The sequence below is a fragment of the Equus caballus genome, chromosome 1 (genome assembly GCF_041296265.1).
Source record: "Equus caballus isolate H_3958 breed thoroughbred chromosome 1, TB-T2T, whole genome shotgun sequence".
NCBI lineage: Eukaryota > Metazoa > Chordata > Mammalia > Perissodactyla > Equidae > Equus > Equus caballus.
In genome coordinates this window covers 6736824-6753203 of record NC_091684.1, presented here as the reverse complement: position 1 = coordinate 6753203, position 16380 = coordinate 6736824, and the positions used below count along the sequence as shown (strand labels likewise).

The 16380-nt window shown below is 42.4% G+C and overlaps 1 protein-coding gene across 2 annotated transcripts in view; it reads left to right on the top strand.

The window, feature by feature from the left end:
• The window catches only part of DOCK1 (dedicator of cytokinesis 1), a 503869-nt gene that overhangs the window by 424041 nt on the left and 63448 nt on the right, over positions 1 to 16380 (top strand). For both annotated transcript variants that reach the window (XM_023637097.2, XM_023637090.2), the window contains exons 33-35: positions 812 to 960; positions 11412 to 11497; positions 11683 to 11839. In XM_023637097.2, the coding sequence (XP_023492865.1) occupies positions 812 to 960; positions 11412 to 11497; positions 11683 to 11839 (392 nt within the window). The remainder of the gene's footprint in view (positions 1 to 811; positions 961 to 11411; positions 11498 to 11682; positions 11840 to 16380) is intronic.

Sequence of the window (16380 nt, the reverse complement as noted above, 5' to 3'; positions counted from 1 at the left end):
TCTACGAGGCTTGTCATGTCATGTGTACTTAGGAAATGTTAGGTAATATTATAATATGTGTTACTATTCACAATGGCAGTAGCATTTGTTTAAGAACTTTTGAGAAACCTTTCCTGAATTCTTTAAAAGTCATGTCTGGACGAGATGGATGAGATAAGATTAATGAAGTAATTATTTAAAGGAGCGTTTTCCAATCACACAATAACCGAGGCAGGCGGCATCATTTCTGTTTTCACAGCTTCATATTCTGAGGCCTGTGCTTTGATTTCTTTGACTGCAATCATTCGGAATGTTCCAGACATCACTCTGCATTATTTACAGAGGGTCCAAATAGTAAATTCTTCTTCCTAAGATGTTGGAGATAGAGAGGACCCAAGGGACCACCTGTTCTAACTCCCTCACTTTATCGACTCTTGTTCGTTGTCCGCGAAGTTAGGTACCACGTGTCCTGCCTCCCAGCCCTGCTCTATCCAAAACTGGGTCCCCGTTAGCTGCTCGGGTCCTCGATCCGTGTGATGTAATTGTCTGTTTGTGAAATGGCGTTTATCTTCTCTACAGACAAGTCATGCCTACAGGCCTCATATTGGATGGATTTTTTAATAGCTTCACCTACAACATTTGGAATACAGTCCACTTCTTATACTAAAGGCTGGAAATGTTCAAAATTGTTGCTTGCAGACGAGAAATGGATGCACATTCCCAAGATCCTGGCATTCAAATTCACGATGATCTGTATTGTTTTGTTTTGTCCATTGAAGCCCATTTTAGAATCCTTTTTTAGATTTCTGAAAAATGTATTTCTTTATTCAAGGTCAGCACAAGATAAAATTCATCCCTGAAATGGTCGGCCCAATATTAGAAATGACGTTAATTCCTGAGACAGAACTTCGCAAAGCCACCATTCCCATCTTCTTTGATATGATGCAGTGTGAATTCCATTCCACCCGCAGCTTCCAGATGGTAAGGACAAAGGGTTGTGGTAAGTGGCTTTGGGAAAACAGGGAGACAAGCCTGAAAACCTTGACAAGCCTGAAAAGCCTAGAGGCTTGTAGATGGTTCCTGAGTTAAAGATGTTGAACATGGAAAATATAATTTCCTACAGCTTACAAGAGAAAAATCCTAGCTCTTTCCTTATTGAAGAAGCCTATCATCCTTGGGGGGGATTGTTCTCAATTTTTAGCTTTTACTTATTTTTATCTGGATTTACTTACACAGTAAACCCTGGATGAAAGTCTCCTTTTCACCTTCCTTGGTATGTGCACTCATCAAGGGTTTAATCAGATGTTACTGTGGTCTCCCAGACTGGCTGCTTATTGTGGAGTTATGTTATTCTAAAGTCTAAAGTCTTCGCTTTTATTCTTTTAAGTGCCTATCTCGGTTTTTTACCTGTGCAATGGAACTGATGAGAATTCCTCAAAGAAACTGTATGTAAAGTGCTCGAAACATACTGTATCAACAGGAAGTGTGAAATCTGAATAATTCATGCTTGAGAAGTAACAAAATCTCCTTCCTTGGATTCCATGAAAATAAGCATGGAGTTTCTGGACTCCTGGGGAGGGGTACACAGCCACGCGTACAAACCCACACACATGCACATGCAGTGAGTTTCTCCCTAGTGTGTAATGGTTTGGCCGTGAAGCTTTGCAGGAGGCAAGAGAAGAACCCAAATGGTAGGGAGTCCTCTAAATTGAAAGCTACCTTTATCAAAATATAGTAATTCAAGTTAATGTACTAGGCATTTTACATCGATTTTTGAGGAATTTTGAGGAAAGTTCCTATATTGAAAGCAAGCAAAAACTGCATCAGTTGCAGTAGCGAGATTTTAGTGGGATCTAATATTTAAAGGGTAAGTTTTCCTTCCCACCTTTGTGCTTTCTAGTTTAAAGGAACTTTGACTCATTTATAGATTTTAATTGGTCAGCCCTCATCATTGCTACCCGAAGGTAGTGGCCAGGAAGAACAATTTTTCAATTTCCCAGAACAAAAAACAGAGATACAAAGCTAAGAGGCCCCTCGCCCTGTGAGTAGGGGTTGAGTTTAGACACTGACGTCAGGTAGACCATGATTGATTCGCGGCCTAGCCAGGTGCTACCTGGGCCTTGAGCAAATCACTGAACGTTTTTATGTCTCCAATTCAGAGCTGTAAAATTGGTATGAAATACAGTCTATTTGGAAGAGATGTCATAAAAAGTGAATAAAATGAAAACCATAAAGCCCACTCTTCCTTCCTTGTTTCCTTCCTTCCTTGTTTCTCCCTTTCTTTCCATGCGGAGGAAGATTTCCTTACTTTTATTTATTTGTAAAATTAAAGAGACTGTTTTAAAAGAACAGCTGTTTCTGTTTCTCTGGTTCACTCTCAGTCTTTGTACATATGTAATGTAATGTTGTTAACTTTGTCCAAATTTTTTTGTTGTTCTTTTTGTTTGACAATATATCAAAGGCATTTTCTTTGATTACAGTGTAGTAATGATGATTTTAATGATGGCATTACATTTCATAAAATGAGTTGGCTAATCTTTTCTTATCCATCCCTTTAGTTGGGCATTCAGGCTGTTTGCAGATTTTCACTGCTGTGAATAAATGTGCAGTGAACACATTCGTGCATAGAGCTTGAATTTCTTTTGAAAGTTTTCCTGGTGTACATTCTCAAAATTGGAATTGGATGATTCAAAATATTTTTGTAGCTTTTGACATTATCGCCAAATTTTTTAATATTATTGCCATAAGGGGGCCAGCCTGGTGGCGTAGTGGTTAAGTTTGCATGCTCTGCTTCAGCAGCCAGGGGTTTGTGGGTACAGATCCCAGTCTCGGACCTACACGCCGTTCATCAAGCCATGCTGTGGTGGCCTCCCACACATACAATAGAGGAAGATTGGCACAGACATTAGCTCAGAGACAATCTTCCTCAAGCTAAAAGAGGAAGATCTGCAACAGATGTTAGCTCAGGGCCAATCTTCCTCATCAAAAAAATAAGTAAATAAATAAATATGTGTGTATATATATATATATATTATTGCCCTAAGACTTGACCCATCTTCACTGCCATTGTCACTAAATCATGATCCAATGTCACTACCAACTCACCAGGACTAGGACTTATAACTTAAAGTCCTTCTTCCTAGACTGAAAATATGTCTGACTTTTTGAATTTTAGATGAAGCAAGCCTCAAAGAAGGACTCTATGAAAAAAATGCTATTAAATTAAAGAATCAGGTAAAGGAGAAAAATGTATTTATGTAGATAAATATTCCTGGCCCAGGAAACTAAGCTCAAAGTCCTTCAAAACATTGTCATTTGTCATTCTTTTAAGCAGTCTTGGGGTCAAAATATGGGCAAAGGCAGTTGGAATAAAGATGTGGATGAGAGTTTGGTTTCTGAGTTGTTCCTCGTGTTCCTCCCATTCCTTTTGTCTCTTTCCTGTTTCACTAAAGTTTTAAAATATTCTACGGTAATCTCCTGCAGAAGTGCTTCATTTTCTCCAGTTGACAGGGTCTCAGGCGTGTCAGTAAACAGCACAGTTAATGAGAGTCATAGCATTTTTGCCTCCGTTCTCACCTTTCTGCCACCAGGGGTGGCTTCAAATCTGTCCAATATCAGGAGACATCTTTCCAGAAAACCAGCTGCTTGAACAATACCATGAAGTAGTTATGCCCATTTAATTCTATGTCACAAACAATTTCGTTAGCGTTAAACATGCCTCACTTGGATGTATGTAAATTAAAGCATACACAGGTCCACAAACCCACTGTCAGGCTAAGCAGAGTCAGCTCCTTGAATTTCTTGGTCAGTAATCATTGCCCATTTGTTCATTTGTGTTGTCATCTGCTTGTACCTTCTCAGACAAGTGATGGGGCACACTGAAGGATTTTAAAATGCAGAAAAACTAAAACTTGGGAAAAAGTCTCTGCTATATTAATCTGTTCTTATCAATTGGGAAAAGATCAATTCCCTTTTCTGTAGGGTTATCTCCATTTATTTTTTCTGTTGCTCTTATCGCAGCCTCCTAGGTGGAAGGTCATCCTTCCCAGACCTGCTTCCCCATTGTCCCCATTTCTGCCAGGCTCCTTGTCCTTTGGTTTTATGGGTATGGTTCACGTTGGCCTTGTCTTTGGTGGCTCTGCTGGCCTTCCTGGAGGTTTGCGACAACTTGTCTCATCTCCAGCATCCGTCTGCTTCTGTCAGTCCCTAATCCAGGGCTCTCCTGGACCACAGCATTTGTCCCTCAACTTGCTGTGTCTGTTCTAACTCCTTTCTATTCTCGGTTCAACCCTGGTCCTTCATCAGCTGCTCTTCCTAAGCATGAGGCATGCCCTCTGTTCCTTGTAGGTGCTGGCTGTGAACGTGTAGTGAGCGGGCATGTGGACAGAGGAGCAGTGCCCAGCCATCCCTGCCTCCATCCCAGGGAGCTTCTAGGACAGGGCTGGCTGGCTGCTATTTAATCTGCCACCAATCCAATTATCTAACCTTATTAGTCACATCAACAAGGGCTTAAATTGGCTCCACTTTTATAGCAGATGTGCAAAGCTAATGGAGTGAGGGGAAATCATTAAGGTTTTTTGTTTTTACAAAACTTTAATGTTTTGAACATAGGATGTAGCTTTTTTTTTTTAAGGTTGCTATGTCTTTCGGAGTAGGGCTATTAATATGCTCCTGTTGGTGAAATATGGATTGTGTCCAGTTGTGTTATACTCTTACAGTTAGAGTGGAGAGGGGACCTGCTGGATTCAGAAGAAAAATCTGCCATTTTACTCAGGATTAAACTGCATCAAACTATTATTGGAATTTCAAAAACATGTGCTACAAATTGGCTTCTCTAAAGTGCCCCACAGTTGCTGTTCCTGTGTTCTTCAGCTGCAGTGGAGAGCATTTCATTAGAATGTTCTTACACTTACATTTCCCCAAGAGTCTACTTCTTCCTTGTGTCCACTTTTGCAAGAAAGAGCATGAAATCTTCTTTCAGAATAAGGTGTCCTTGCCCATGCCTTGGGTGTTACTGGTCCTGCCTCTCCAGGGTCCATGCACTGAATGGTCTGGCATGGTGGTGGGATGGGATGGCATCAAGTTGTCTATTCCTGTGCCCTATCCTCCTGGTGGCCCAGGACACTCTTTCCAGGGCTGCAGGCAGTGCCTTAGTCAGCTTGATATCGTTTACTCTAGGCAGGTTTCGACAGGTGGCAAATAAGGTCTTCAAAGACCCACCAACTAAAATTCTCTAATGCCAATGGAAGTCGCCTGTGAGAGGACATGTTGTGCAGGGACCTGAAGCCAAGGGGAGAGTTGATCTGATCCACTGTGGAGGAGCTTGGACCTGGCAGAAGCATATGAACTAGGAGGCCCACATTTGTACAAAGTGGGCTTGAGCTTTTCCAGAAATCCTTCCCACCTACTAAACAATATACTTCGTGTTCAGCTGGTGTTCACGGCTATGGATCTATGGTCCAGTGAAAGGAAGACTTTACGAGAGATTGATGCTGTATAAACTTTTTTGTGATCTGAACGGCTCACTCTCATCCCCACATCCTCACTTGCTGATTCGTCCTCTATCCCTGTTGGTGTCCTGGTGAGAGAGGGATGGTGCCTTCTTTTCAGGTTGTCCTTTTCCTCCTTAGTGCTTGCATTGTGGATGCTCCATTGGCATGGAGGCAAAAGTACATCGTGAACCTCAGCTTGATGTCCATTCTAGCTGTGCCTCTCATGGGTGCCTCTCCCTGCCCTGTGGTGGCCATTGTTGACCACAGGGACTCTAGCCACCCTCTGTCATCATTCCATGTTCTCATGTGATTCCTCTGCCCTGTCCATGTGGCCGTTTTGTCTCCACTCAATTAAAGCCCATTTCTCATCTTTTCTACCTCTTTCATTTTCTCTGAGTGCCTCCAACACTCCAGCTGCCCTTGGCCATCCTGGGTCTTCCAGCCCTGTCTAAGAATCTTCTATGATCTGGATGCCCTACCTCTTCTCCTAAATTGTCCCCTTCTACTGCTTCTCTCCTGGTCGTTAGTCCCACTGGACGTATTCTCGGCTTGCTTTCCTTACAACTCGTCCACTCCTCAAGTCATCCCTGCTGTCTTTACTGTCCCCCGTCCTCACCTACCCCACCCCAGTCCCAAAGCAGCATGTTTACACCAGAACTGAGGACTTTAGGAAATCTTAATATTTTTTGGTCAAAGGAGAGATCCCACCTGTGAAGATTTCAGGACCTGCCAGTCAGCATGGAGAGGCTTGGAGTCTTCGTGGTCTTAGTGCCTCTTAGATCATCCATGTAGACCAGCTGAGCTGTCTTACCACAGATGAATCTTCACCTGGCCTTAAACTAATCTCTCCCCATCTCACTGAGACCCCCCCCTCAAAGGAATACCATTCTGAGTCTCAGCCTCACTGGATTTTGCTTCATCAAAGAAGCATACCTTTACATTCTCTTCTGGCACCTTTTTAAAGAATTCCCGTGTTATGTCTTTGGAAAATACAGAACTAACAGCTGAGAACTGCAGCAAATGACCATATGGGCTATATAGCATTAATAAAAATGGAATGGAAAAGGCCCCACAGCAAAATAATGTTTTCAATCATGGAGCTATTTTCTGTCATCTTTGTGAGGGTCGGTAAAATGCTCCACAACTTCCAGAAATTCCCATTTAGTTGTAACAATATTAGAACATGAGTAATCTTTGTGTTTGCAATGTTTCTGAGTTCTGTTTGAATAATCTCTTCCTCCTGCCCATGCTGGTAACCTTAAGCAAATAATTGAATAACCTAAGTGCATGTTGGCAGCTTCTGCCACTTGGTGGGAAAGCCAATGTATTTTGCACTGTAATATGAATGTGACTGTTTGGTGGTGATTTTATCTTGTTTATTCTTCAAGTCACTGGGATTTTGTTTGTTGATTTCTTTATTTTTGCTTTCATTTTTAAAAATAATACTTGATTCTATTGTTTTGGAGGCTTAAAGGGGAAAAATGGCATGGAAATTAGGCTTTTATTTCATTGAATTCCAGACCCAAAAGCGATCTGAGAGATCATGGAAACTAATACCCTGGACTCCAGGCTTTCTGATTATGTTGCATTCTATTCTTTTAGCCCTCCTGCAGAGAGAGGCCCAAACTTTCATAATCTCCTTTAACCGCATTAAGCAGGACTCACTCTGAGGGCATATTCCTGGAGTCCACTGTCGTTGCCTACAGCCCAGAAGTCACTCCTTGATCTGGGTCATGTAGAAATGGGGAGCAGCTGCGCCTGTCTGAGGTGTTGCCGGGTGTAGCAGCCACACAGCGAGCTGTTCCTGAGCCAGGCTGCTCCTCGTCTGGGGCCTTGGGGCCTCTAGAGTATTCATGAGTCTGCTCACGAGTATTTCACAAAAGCTTCAAAGTGAGCTGCCTGCCTGTTGGATGCAGAGAGTGTGGGGACTTTAGAACATGGGATATGGAGTGCCAGAGATTACTTAAGTGCGTATGTAAGTTTTCAGAGTGGTTAAATAAGAGGAATGCAATATACATTAAAATATTAGCATGTCTGAACACAGGGATTAAAGGGTGAGTGATAGATCTGGGGGAGATCAGTACCTTTTGGATGTCAACATGTGCACCTGGAGCCCCGAGGGTGTCGGAGTGCCAGGCTGCTCTCTGCCAAGACACTTCCTTCTTCTAGGTCAGGTTTTCCTGGAAGATACAGTGACTTTCTCCCACCCATCCCTCCTGTAATGCTAAAGAGAAGGCATGTGGCTCTCAAATTCCATTGGATTGGTCCAATTCCATCTGGAGGTACAGAAGCAAAGAGAATCTCATTCTCAGGGTTCTTTGGTACCAGGGTATAGTCTCCAACCATAGTCCTACTTCCAGTATCTTGTGAGCAGTTTTTCTTGAAAAACAGGAGAAAGTAGAGCACTGCAGGGCAAAGTGCAACGGTTTACTGAGTATTTTTGGAGAAGGGTCAAAGAAACCCTTTTGCTAATATTCTTAGCAGATTGTGTTCCTAGATTTTAGCTTTCACTCAGCTCTTGAAAACCTCTGAGCACTTCCTCAACGTGGTGAGCTATTTGTGCAAACCTTTCCATAATGGTCCACCTTCCTCCCTTGCTCTGACAAAGCCCCAGATCTCTTCTATAAATGTTTCTGGATGCCTGGAAAGTACAGGACTGGTTTTATACATGTATAAATACGTGATAGCAAGAATGGTACATATAACCCCCAACAAAACTCATGCATTCCCAACCAAATAGAATTGGCTTTTAGATTTTCCACTACTGAGACCCTTCACTCCATGATCTCTTAAACAGGAGCCGATAACCCATGGTTATCTGTAGCAAGGAGTGGTGAAAGCAATGGTTCCTCTCTAAGTTAGTTGAATTAACGGCGATGTCAATCTCCCTGTGAGCACAGCCCCCCTGTTCCACCACGTTCAATTTAACAGCAACCTTCCGAAAGCCCTGTAGTAATACGTGGCCTCTTATGTTTTATATTCTTGGGGGGGCCACTGGTATTGGGTGCTTAGAGATGCTCTGTGGATATTTTTGTTGTGATAGTGGTGACTCAGACAAGAAAGGAAAATATAATGGTTTCACTTATCACATGAATGAGCCTCTGCTACCTTTTGAGCAATGCAGTAAACTCTTGCAAATTCTGTCCTAACCGTAGAGAACCCAGTTGCAAATTACCCAGCAGCATGCATTTACGAGTAAGATAATAAACATGATTTTTATAAAACCAGTTCTGCTCTATCAGCAAATGCACTTTCTCCGATTTATTTGGACAGGATCGTTTAATTCTGATCATGATAACAGTTCACAGCACACTAGCAAATTGATTCTAGTATATTCTGTAGAAATTAATGAAGAACCTGGAATTAGAGGCTTGCTGCAGATCTGTGGTATTGAATCCTTGCTGATAAACAGAATAGGTTTGCCAGGTGTTTGTGCAAATTATGTCGTTTAGACTAGAGGTTAGTAAAATTAGAATCAGCTGTGTTCTTCTGATTTACTTATCATTCATCCACTCTTTTTAGCAAACATTAAATTCATCAGTCAATATTTGATTAGCAGCATACTTAAGGAGCTTCCTTATTGCCCTTGTTTGTGACAGCTAGGTTTACGTGGAAGCAGAGAAAACATGCCATTTCCATAAAGAAGACTCCAAGTTCCAATGCCTTCTGATTATCTAGTGATGAGCAATTTGAAAATGCCTGTGTGTTTGCCCATGTTAGGATGAGGCATGTTTTCCTGCATTCCCTATGCCTTCTTCATTGTATGTTCATTAACGATGGGTGGGGTTGAATCCTGCGTTTTGATTAAATTCAGTGTTATTTTGTATCTCAATGATCTGTTCTGAAGAATCAGCATGCACCAAACCCAGTCTTTGGCGTTCCCGTCCTGGCACTGTTTGGGAGACAGGACTGCACTGAAACACCAACTTTTGGGCCAATAGCAGGCCATCTCCCTTCCATTCGATTCCAAAAACAACTGCCTTTCACAGAAGTTTTTTCTGTAAAGAGCAAGGTAATGGTGGGTTAGTAATGCAAAGGTATAATTTTATAGTAAAAGTCATTATCATGAGACTTCAGGTGGAAAAAAAAAAGCAAGGCATTCTTTCTTCTTCAATGCAACCATCTCTTTTTCTGTGTTGCTAAAATCCCTGAACTTCTCAGGCCAAACAGAATCAGAAAGAGGGTGTTTATTTGGGGTAGGATACAATGGAGAAGATCAAGAAAAGAATTGCAGGGGTTCGCTGAGGTCCGGCTTTTTGTTGATGTTGCCCAGTCCTTGATGTCAAGCGAGAATCAATACTTCTCTCCAGTCCTGTTTGAAGCCTTTGTTTCATCTGTAGTGTGATAAAATTGTGGCTTCAGGCAGCGTGTCCTGATCAAGGTCAGGCAGGTCTGTGCTTGCTTTGAGACTCCTCCCTGGGTCTCACCAGACCCCTCACCTTCTGCTTCGCAGGGGGCCACAGTCAGCTGCCACTGCAGCAGCAGCACCCTGAGTCCCCAGTGCAGTGCACGCTGCCTGCAGTACCTGCTGCAAGTGCTCTGATGAGTGTGTTCGCACTCGGCGTGTGTGGCCAAGAGAGCAGGTAGTGTCTTAGCAACCTGCTGGCTCTCTTCTTTGCTGATATATTAAAGCCCTCCCAGCTCCAGCTGAACACCAAGACTGCCCAATAATTTATGTGCGCATTGCACATTCATCCCAGTAGAGCGTCAATACCAGGCGCTATTCTAGGGGTTGAGGACACAGCAGTGACCAAGAAAGAAGAAAATCCTTTCTCTCAGGCAGCTTAGATTCTTAGGGGATCCTAATAATAGTGGGGGGTCTTGAGGATTGTTGCCTGGGAAAGCTGTGTCTGAGCATACATTTTAAAGGGATCTCAGAGGCCCTTGCATACATGCCATGGTGTGCTTGCTTTGTGAACCCTGAATTCAACTGTTTCCTTCAGTTGCTCCTTTGTCTACCTTCGTTCAGTTCAGTGTGGATGTCTCCATCTCTGGGAACTAACGCTCTCTCAGCCTCTCCTTCCCACCTGGCCCAAATCGATGGGTAACTTCAGGGCTCCCTTGCAACATGAGCACTGGCCTGGTTAGAATCCCGGTACTGAGGTGGCTCTGAATTCTGCCAGGGATGGGGGACTGGGCAGAAAGGATGAGGATGCACATTTATCGTTATTGAGGTAGTTATTTCCAGCATGATTAGCCATGGGGTTCATGACCCCTGTGAAAACATTTTGGAGATTTGCACCTCTCCAGAACTTAGAGTTTTCCCAAAAGCATGGGTCCAAGAGACACTCAACCAGTTCTGAGGGTCCTTTCCCACCCCTATGCTCTGGAAATCCCTTCAGAAACTTTGGGGAGTTAGGGGAAGACCTGCAGATGGACCTTCTGGAGGTGTCTACTGGTCTGTCTTTAGAGACATTGCCTCTCTTGTTTTTTATAATATTTTTGCAACCAGAGTGAGAAGTTTCACTAGGATCCATTGAGGAATGACAGTGAAGTGGCCCCTTGGATGTTTTCAGATTGCAAAGAACGCTTTGCTGGCAAGTGAAATGCCATCTGTTCTTTTCCAGGAACCAACGAGCTATTTTAGTTGCTCCTTGTTCATAGAAATAAAGTTTGAGACTTTTTTTTTCATGTTACTCCCTGACTTTTTTTTCCCCATGGTTTCCTTCTCTGTCTTTCTCTGATTCTTGCTCCTGCTATTAGAATATGCGTGTTTAGGCTCCATTAACCAGGGAAGGAAATGAAAGATTCCCCCTGTGGCCTGGGATCATCAGAAATCTCCGGGGGTTCAGGGCTGGCAACTCTTAAGTGAAATCAGGCTTCAGAGGAGGGTAACTGTCTGACGATGATCTCGCGCCGATTTATGTGCTGTCGACTCTCAGGTCATAAAATGAAATATCTGCCATGCTGATTATTTATGCTTCCTCTGTTTAATTATAGTTTGAAAATGAGATCATCACCAAGCTGGATCATGAAGTGGAAGGAGGCAGAGGAGATGAACAGTACAAAGTGTTATTTGATAAAATGTAAGTGTTGATTAACAGTGGGATTTATGTTGGAATAGAGACATAGAGACTGTAATTAGACTACAATGAACTTTGTAGCCCAGAAATAATTAAAACGTGTTAATAATGGAAAATATTTTAAATTGCACCTCAGTCAAGTTTCTCTCTCTGAGTGTGATTAACAAGGTGTGTATAATTATTTTCAGCCTCTTGGAGCATTGCAGGAAGCACAAATACCTCGCCAAAACAGGAGAAACTTTTGTGAACCTTGTTGTGCGCCTGATGGAAAGACTTTTGGATTATCGAACTATCATGCATGATGAGAACAAAGAAAATCGCATGAGCTGTACTGTCAATGTGCTGGTGAGTAAAAAGTTAATTACATTTTCAGTCCTCACAGTAAGTCAGAAACTGAACCAAAAAGTTCAGTCGCCTGGCCATAGAGCTTTCCGTGGCAGAACACAGCTTCCTTTGCTTGTTTCCTTGTCTGTTGCGGGGAAGGAATAATGAAGAACTTTTTGCAGATCTGCTCTAATCTGCAAGATCATCTCCCCTCTGGTTGTTTTCTGTGGTTAAGAATGATGAGCCATCTTATTTTGTGACCAGGGTGGCACCTTTATTGATTACAGTCTTAAGTGCTTCATTATTAGATCGTTGTAAATATGTCCTGTAGTGGTTTGAATGGTGGCCCCCAGAAGATATGTTCACATCTTAATCCTCAGAACCTGTGAATGTGACCTGATTTGGAAAAAAAAGGCTCCTTGCAGATGTGGTTAAGTTAAGGATCTCAAGATGAGAGCGTCCTGGATTACCCAGGTGGGCCCTAAGTTCAATGACAAGCATCCTTATGAGAGACAGAAAAGGAGAAAACATAGACACAGAAGAGAAGACCATGTAAAGATGGAGGCAGAGATTGGAGTGATGCTGCCACAAGGCAAGGGACACCGGGAGCCACTAGAAGCTGGAAGAGGCAAGGATGGATCCTCCTGTAGAGCTTTTGGAGGGAATGTGGTCCTGCCAACATGTTGATTTCAGACTCTGGCTTCCAGAACTGTGAGAGAATACATATCTATTGTTTAAGCCTCTATGTTTGTGGTAATTTGTTACAGCAGCCACAAGAAACTAATGCACGGCTGCATGGATAGCAAATGGCTTAGGTAAACTTAGCCACTGCCATCCATCGGGCCTCTTGCACACCTGCTATTACTGTGACATGGCCATGTTCTCTGGGCACCCCCTTCCTGGCATAGTTGTGGTGCATCAGGAAATGCTTTAGGACAATGAGCTTTTAGGAACCTTTATGACAAGCTCAGCTGAAGGAAATGGTTGGCAAACTCAAGGCCCTCAGGAGCCACACAACTCCCACATTTGGCTTCAGAGCTCTCTGCATCTCACTGCATCTTCCTCCTCTGCTGTTCCTGTAAGGACCAGAAAAGCGAAGTCCTGGCCCTGGTAGGAGTTTTCTCAACTTCCTCTGCCTGTCTGAAGGCAGGAATGAAAGAAAACACTACTCCTCCTTTGTTCTACTTGCTTCGCTTCTCTGGATTTTCCACATCACCACCTGGTCATTGGACAACATGTAGTTGCTAGCCCTGACTTCCATATCTACCATTGGTATGGACTTGTAGGTACTTTGAGCTCATGGAAAGAGACTTCTGTGCCAGGAGGGATATGATACATCATTTGTTCTTTAGAAAATCACCAGAAATGTTTGGGTTAAAAAAATAAACAAAACAGTATTTTCATCTTCCATCCGTTTTAGTGTCAATACTAAATCTAAGCTTTGCTATGAGGAACGTCACAGCTGAAAGCTCATAAGCAGTCTCAGCCCCTTCATTCTATGGCTGGACAACCTGTTTTGGCTAATGATGAACATTTCCTATAGCAAGTTTTCTTTTCCTTAAAAGTCGAAATATGGGGGACTTCTGGTTTGTGATCCAGCATATAAAAGGAGCTTGGAAGTTGTCACTGCCATCCTCACAACAAGAAAAAAGCTGGCAAACTTAAAATCAACAACTCTTCTTAGATCTACAAAGAGAACTTCTGCCTCCAAAACTGGAGAGACAGGAAAGCAGTGAGAATCACAGCTTATTGGAACAGGAGCCCAGTATCAGAGACCATCACTGGAGCCAGCGCTGGATTCCTTTTACCCAGTACATCATGTCCATTTTCAACATCAAATTACAAGGCATGCTAAAGGCAAAAACACGGTTTGAAGAGACAGAGCAAGCATCAGAACCAGACTCAGATATGGCAGAGGTTTTGGTATTATCAGATTGGGGATTTAAAATAACTGTGATTAATATGCTAAGGGCTTTAATGGCATTTTGCAAAAAACAGATGGGTAATATAAGCAGAAGGATGGGAACTCTAAGAAAGAATGAAAAAGAAATGCTAGAAATCCAAAACACTGTAGCAGAATGAAGAATGCCTCTGGTCTCACCAGTAGACTGGACAAGGGCGAGAAGAGAATCAGCGAGCTTGAAACGTCTAAATATGTTTGCATGTATGTCACAAGGGTCTTGGGCAACTGTGGGAATTACTGGCTTTGGCATCTGTCCCTGAGGTCTGACCCACTGGCTCTGTTTGCCTTTACATTCACCTGTAGACTGACTGCGTGTAGCAGAGCAGTGAGCTCGGCCCCAGGTAAGCTGGCCTCCATCTTTTGCACAGGAATGAGGCTGGCCCTTGCTTCGCTGTCTTCTTGCATTCTTGCCTCTGTCCACAGTAATTTACTCCTGTGGTGCCAGTCTGGTTAACATGAGATAGTTACAGGAAATCAGTATTTTCCTGCGGGAGAGCAATGGAAACCTTTTCAAAATCATTCCCTAGTGTGAACGTACTTTTCTAGTGCTCTCTTGGATTCTTAAGGGGATCTAAGAGGCCAATTTGTGTCCAGAACGAAGAATTATTAATATGTTTATTAGGTTCCCCAGTTTGTTGATTGAGACTACTATTTATTTTAAGGAAGATCTCTCATGCTCACCAGGATACAAAACCTGGTGGAGAAATGGTGATGTGCTGTGAAGGTGGCCTTTTATCAGAATCAGAATTCAGAGTCGGAAAACAGGCTCCTGTGATGACACTTAGTCACAGTTCCTCACAGTAACGTGTTCCTCTCTCCTATGGAGCCTTGCTTGTTGCCTACCTATTTTTCCTGCCCTCAGCACTAGGTAGATTTTTAAGTAAGAAACGTACCCATGATTCCTGAGATTTTCTGACATCATTAACTACCTTCGATTTGGAACATTCTGAATCACTCCATGAAGAGTCAAGTGTTCTATTCTTAACCATTTCCTGGGGATAATAAGATGGATCCCAACCTATCCCAATTTTTTAATTTGAAAAATAAAATAGATCTATGGGTTAAAGAGAAATGATAAAACTGGATTTTTACGGACAGGTGTTCTGTCTCTTCATATTCACTGCCCAGCTCACATTTAGTCATATAAATAAAAATATAAATATATTTTTAATCTTCAGGTCCATTTTTACCTTTTCTCCTGGTACTTTTCATATGAAACAGACTTTCGTAGAGATGAATATGTATATAATGAATAAACGTATGTTAGAAATATTTAAAATGTACTCAGTTTATCACTAAGCAGAAATCCCCTTGAAATCCTAAAGTTAAAAAATAAGATAAAGAGCATAGAATTTCTTGATGCCCTTTAAGCCCATTGCCAACTTTCCTTCAGAACTAGTGCTATTTTTTTTTAATGGAGTTAGTGGAAGCTTCAAGATTGTGTGGATTTGTTAATGTCCTAGTCTTCCTTGCACTTAAAAAAAAAATTTAAATGAGAAACACGAGCAGTCATTCTGTCCAGTGACCTAAGTCCCTTTAATGTCCCCCTGTGAGCACATCTGCATATATATTGGATCATGGTTCCCATCGGACAAAGTGCACATTTGTAATTAAGTAGAATTTAATTGTCACCTCATAATCATGCAGTCTTTAATTACTGGTTGATAATTTTGTTGTGTGTCACCTCGTTCTTCCATGCAATCACCAACATATCCATCTCTAAGACTGGATAGATTCATTGTCATTTAAAAGATAAAAGTTACTCTGTTCATGGCTCCTTTACAAGGCTAATTAAGGTGGTTTTGAGTAGAATTCTAGAAATCGTGGTATCTCTTTTAATCATGAAGGAGTACAAAATTGACCTATAACGCAAATGCCCAACTTTTGAAGGATCAATGCAAGGTGGTGGATTGGAGTTGGGGGCCCTGTCCCAATGGGGTTGCTCAGAGAGCTGCCAAGCTTTGAGCCTGGCACGGACCTCAGCACTGATGCCAGGGGATTTGAGAGAGAGGACCATGGTGGGGCAGGATGCTGCCTGCAGAGCCCAGAAATGGAGCGCCAGACCTGTGTGAATTTTATGTAAGAAACCCAAAGGTTTTATATAGAAATTGGGATTTGAGATGAGTGTCCTTTGGTTCTAGAGAGGTTTTGAAGTCCTAGGAAGGGTGCAGAACTCAGCGCAGGCAGGAAATAGAGGACATTTCCATACTTGGAGAGAGGAATGAAAGTCGCATGATATCCCCATTGTGAAATTGTAAAGGAGAATGATCAAAAGCTTAGGAAAGGATTAAAAATATGAGAGCAAAGAGGATGGTGTGAAATCGTAGCTTGTAAATACTGGCTCGTTGGAGTTGGAAGTGAAGGGCTCATCCTCTGCCTTTGATGCAGAGTGTCTTTGTTACATCGCTCCGCGTTGTCAGCTGAAAATGTCCTCATTACCCAGCCACGGCGTGTGAACCAGAGGACGTTAAAATCGGGTGCAGCAAAACCTCAGATGCCCTCTCTTACTTTCTATGCTAAGTTATCATTTCTTTTCAGAGAGATCAATTCTGGAAGCAATGTCTTTTTTTGCTAATGAAATTAAACAGACTATTTCATC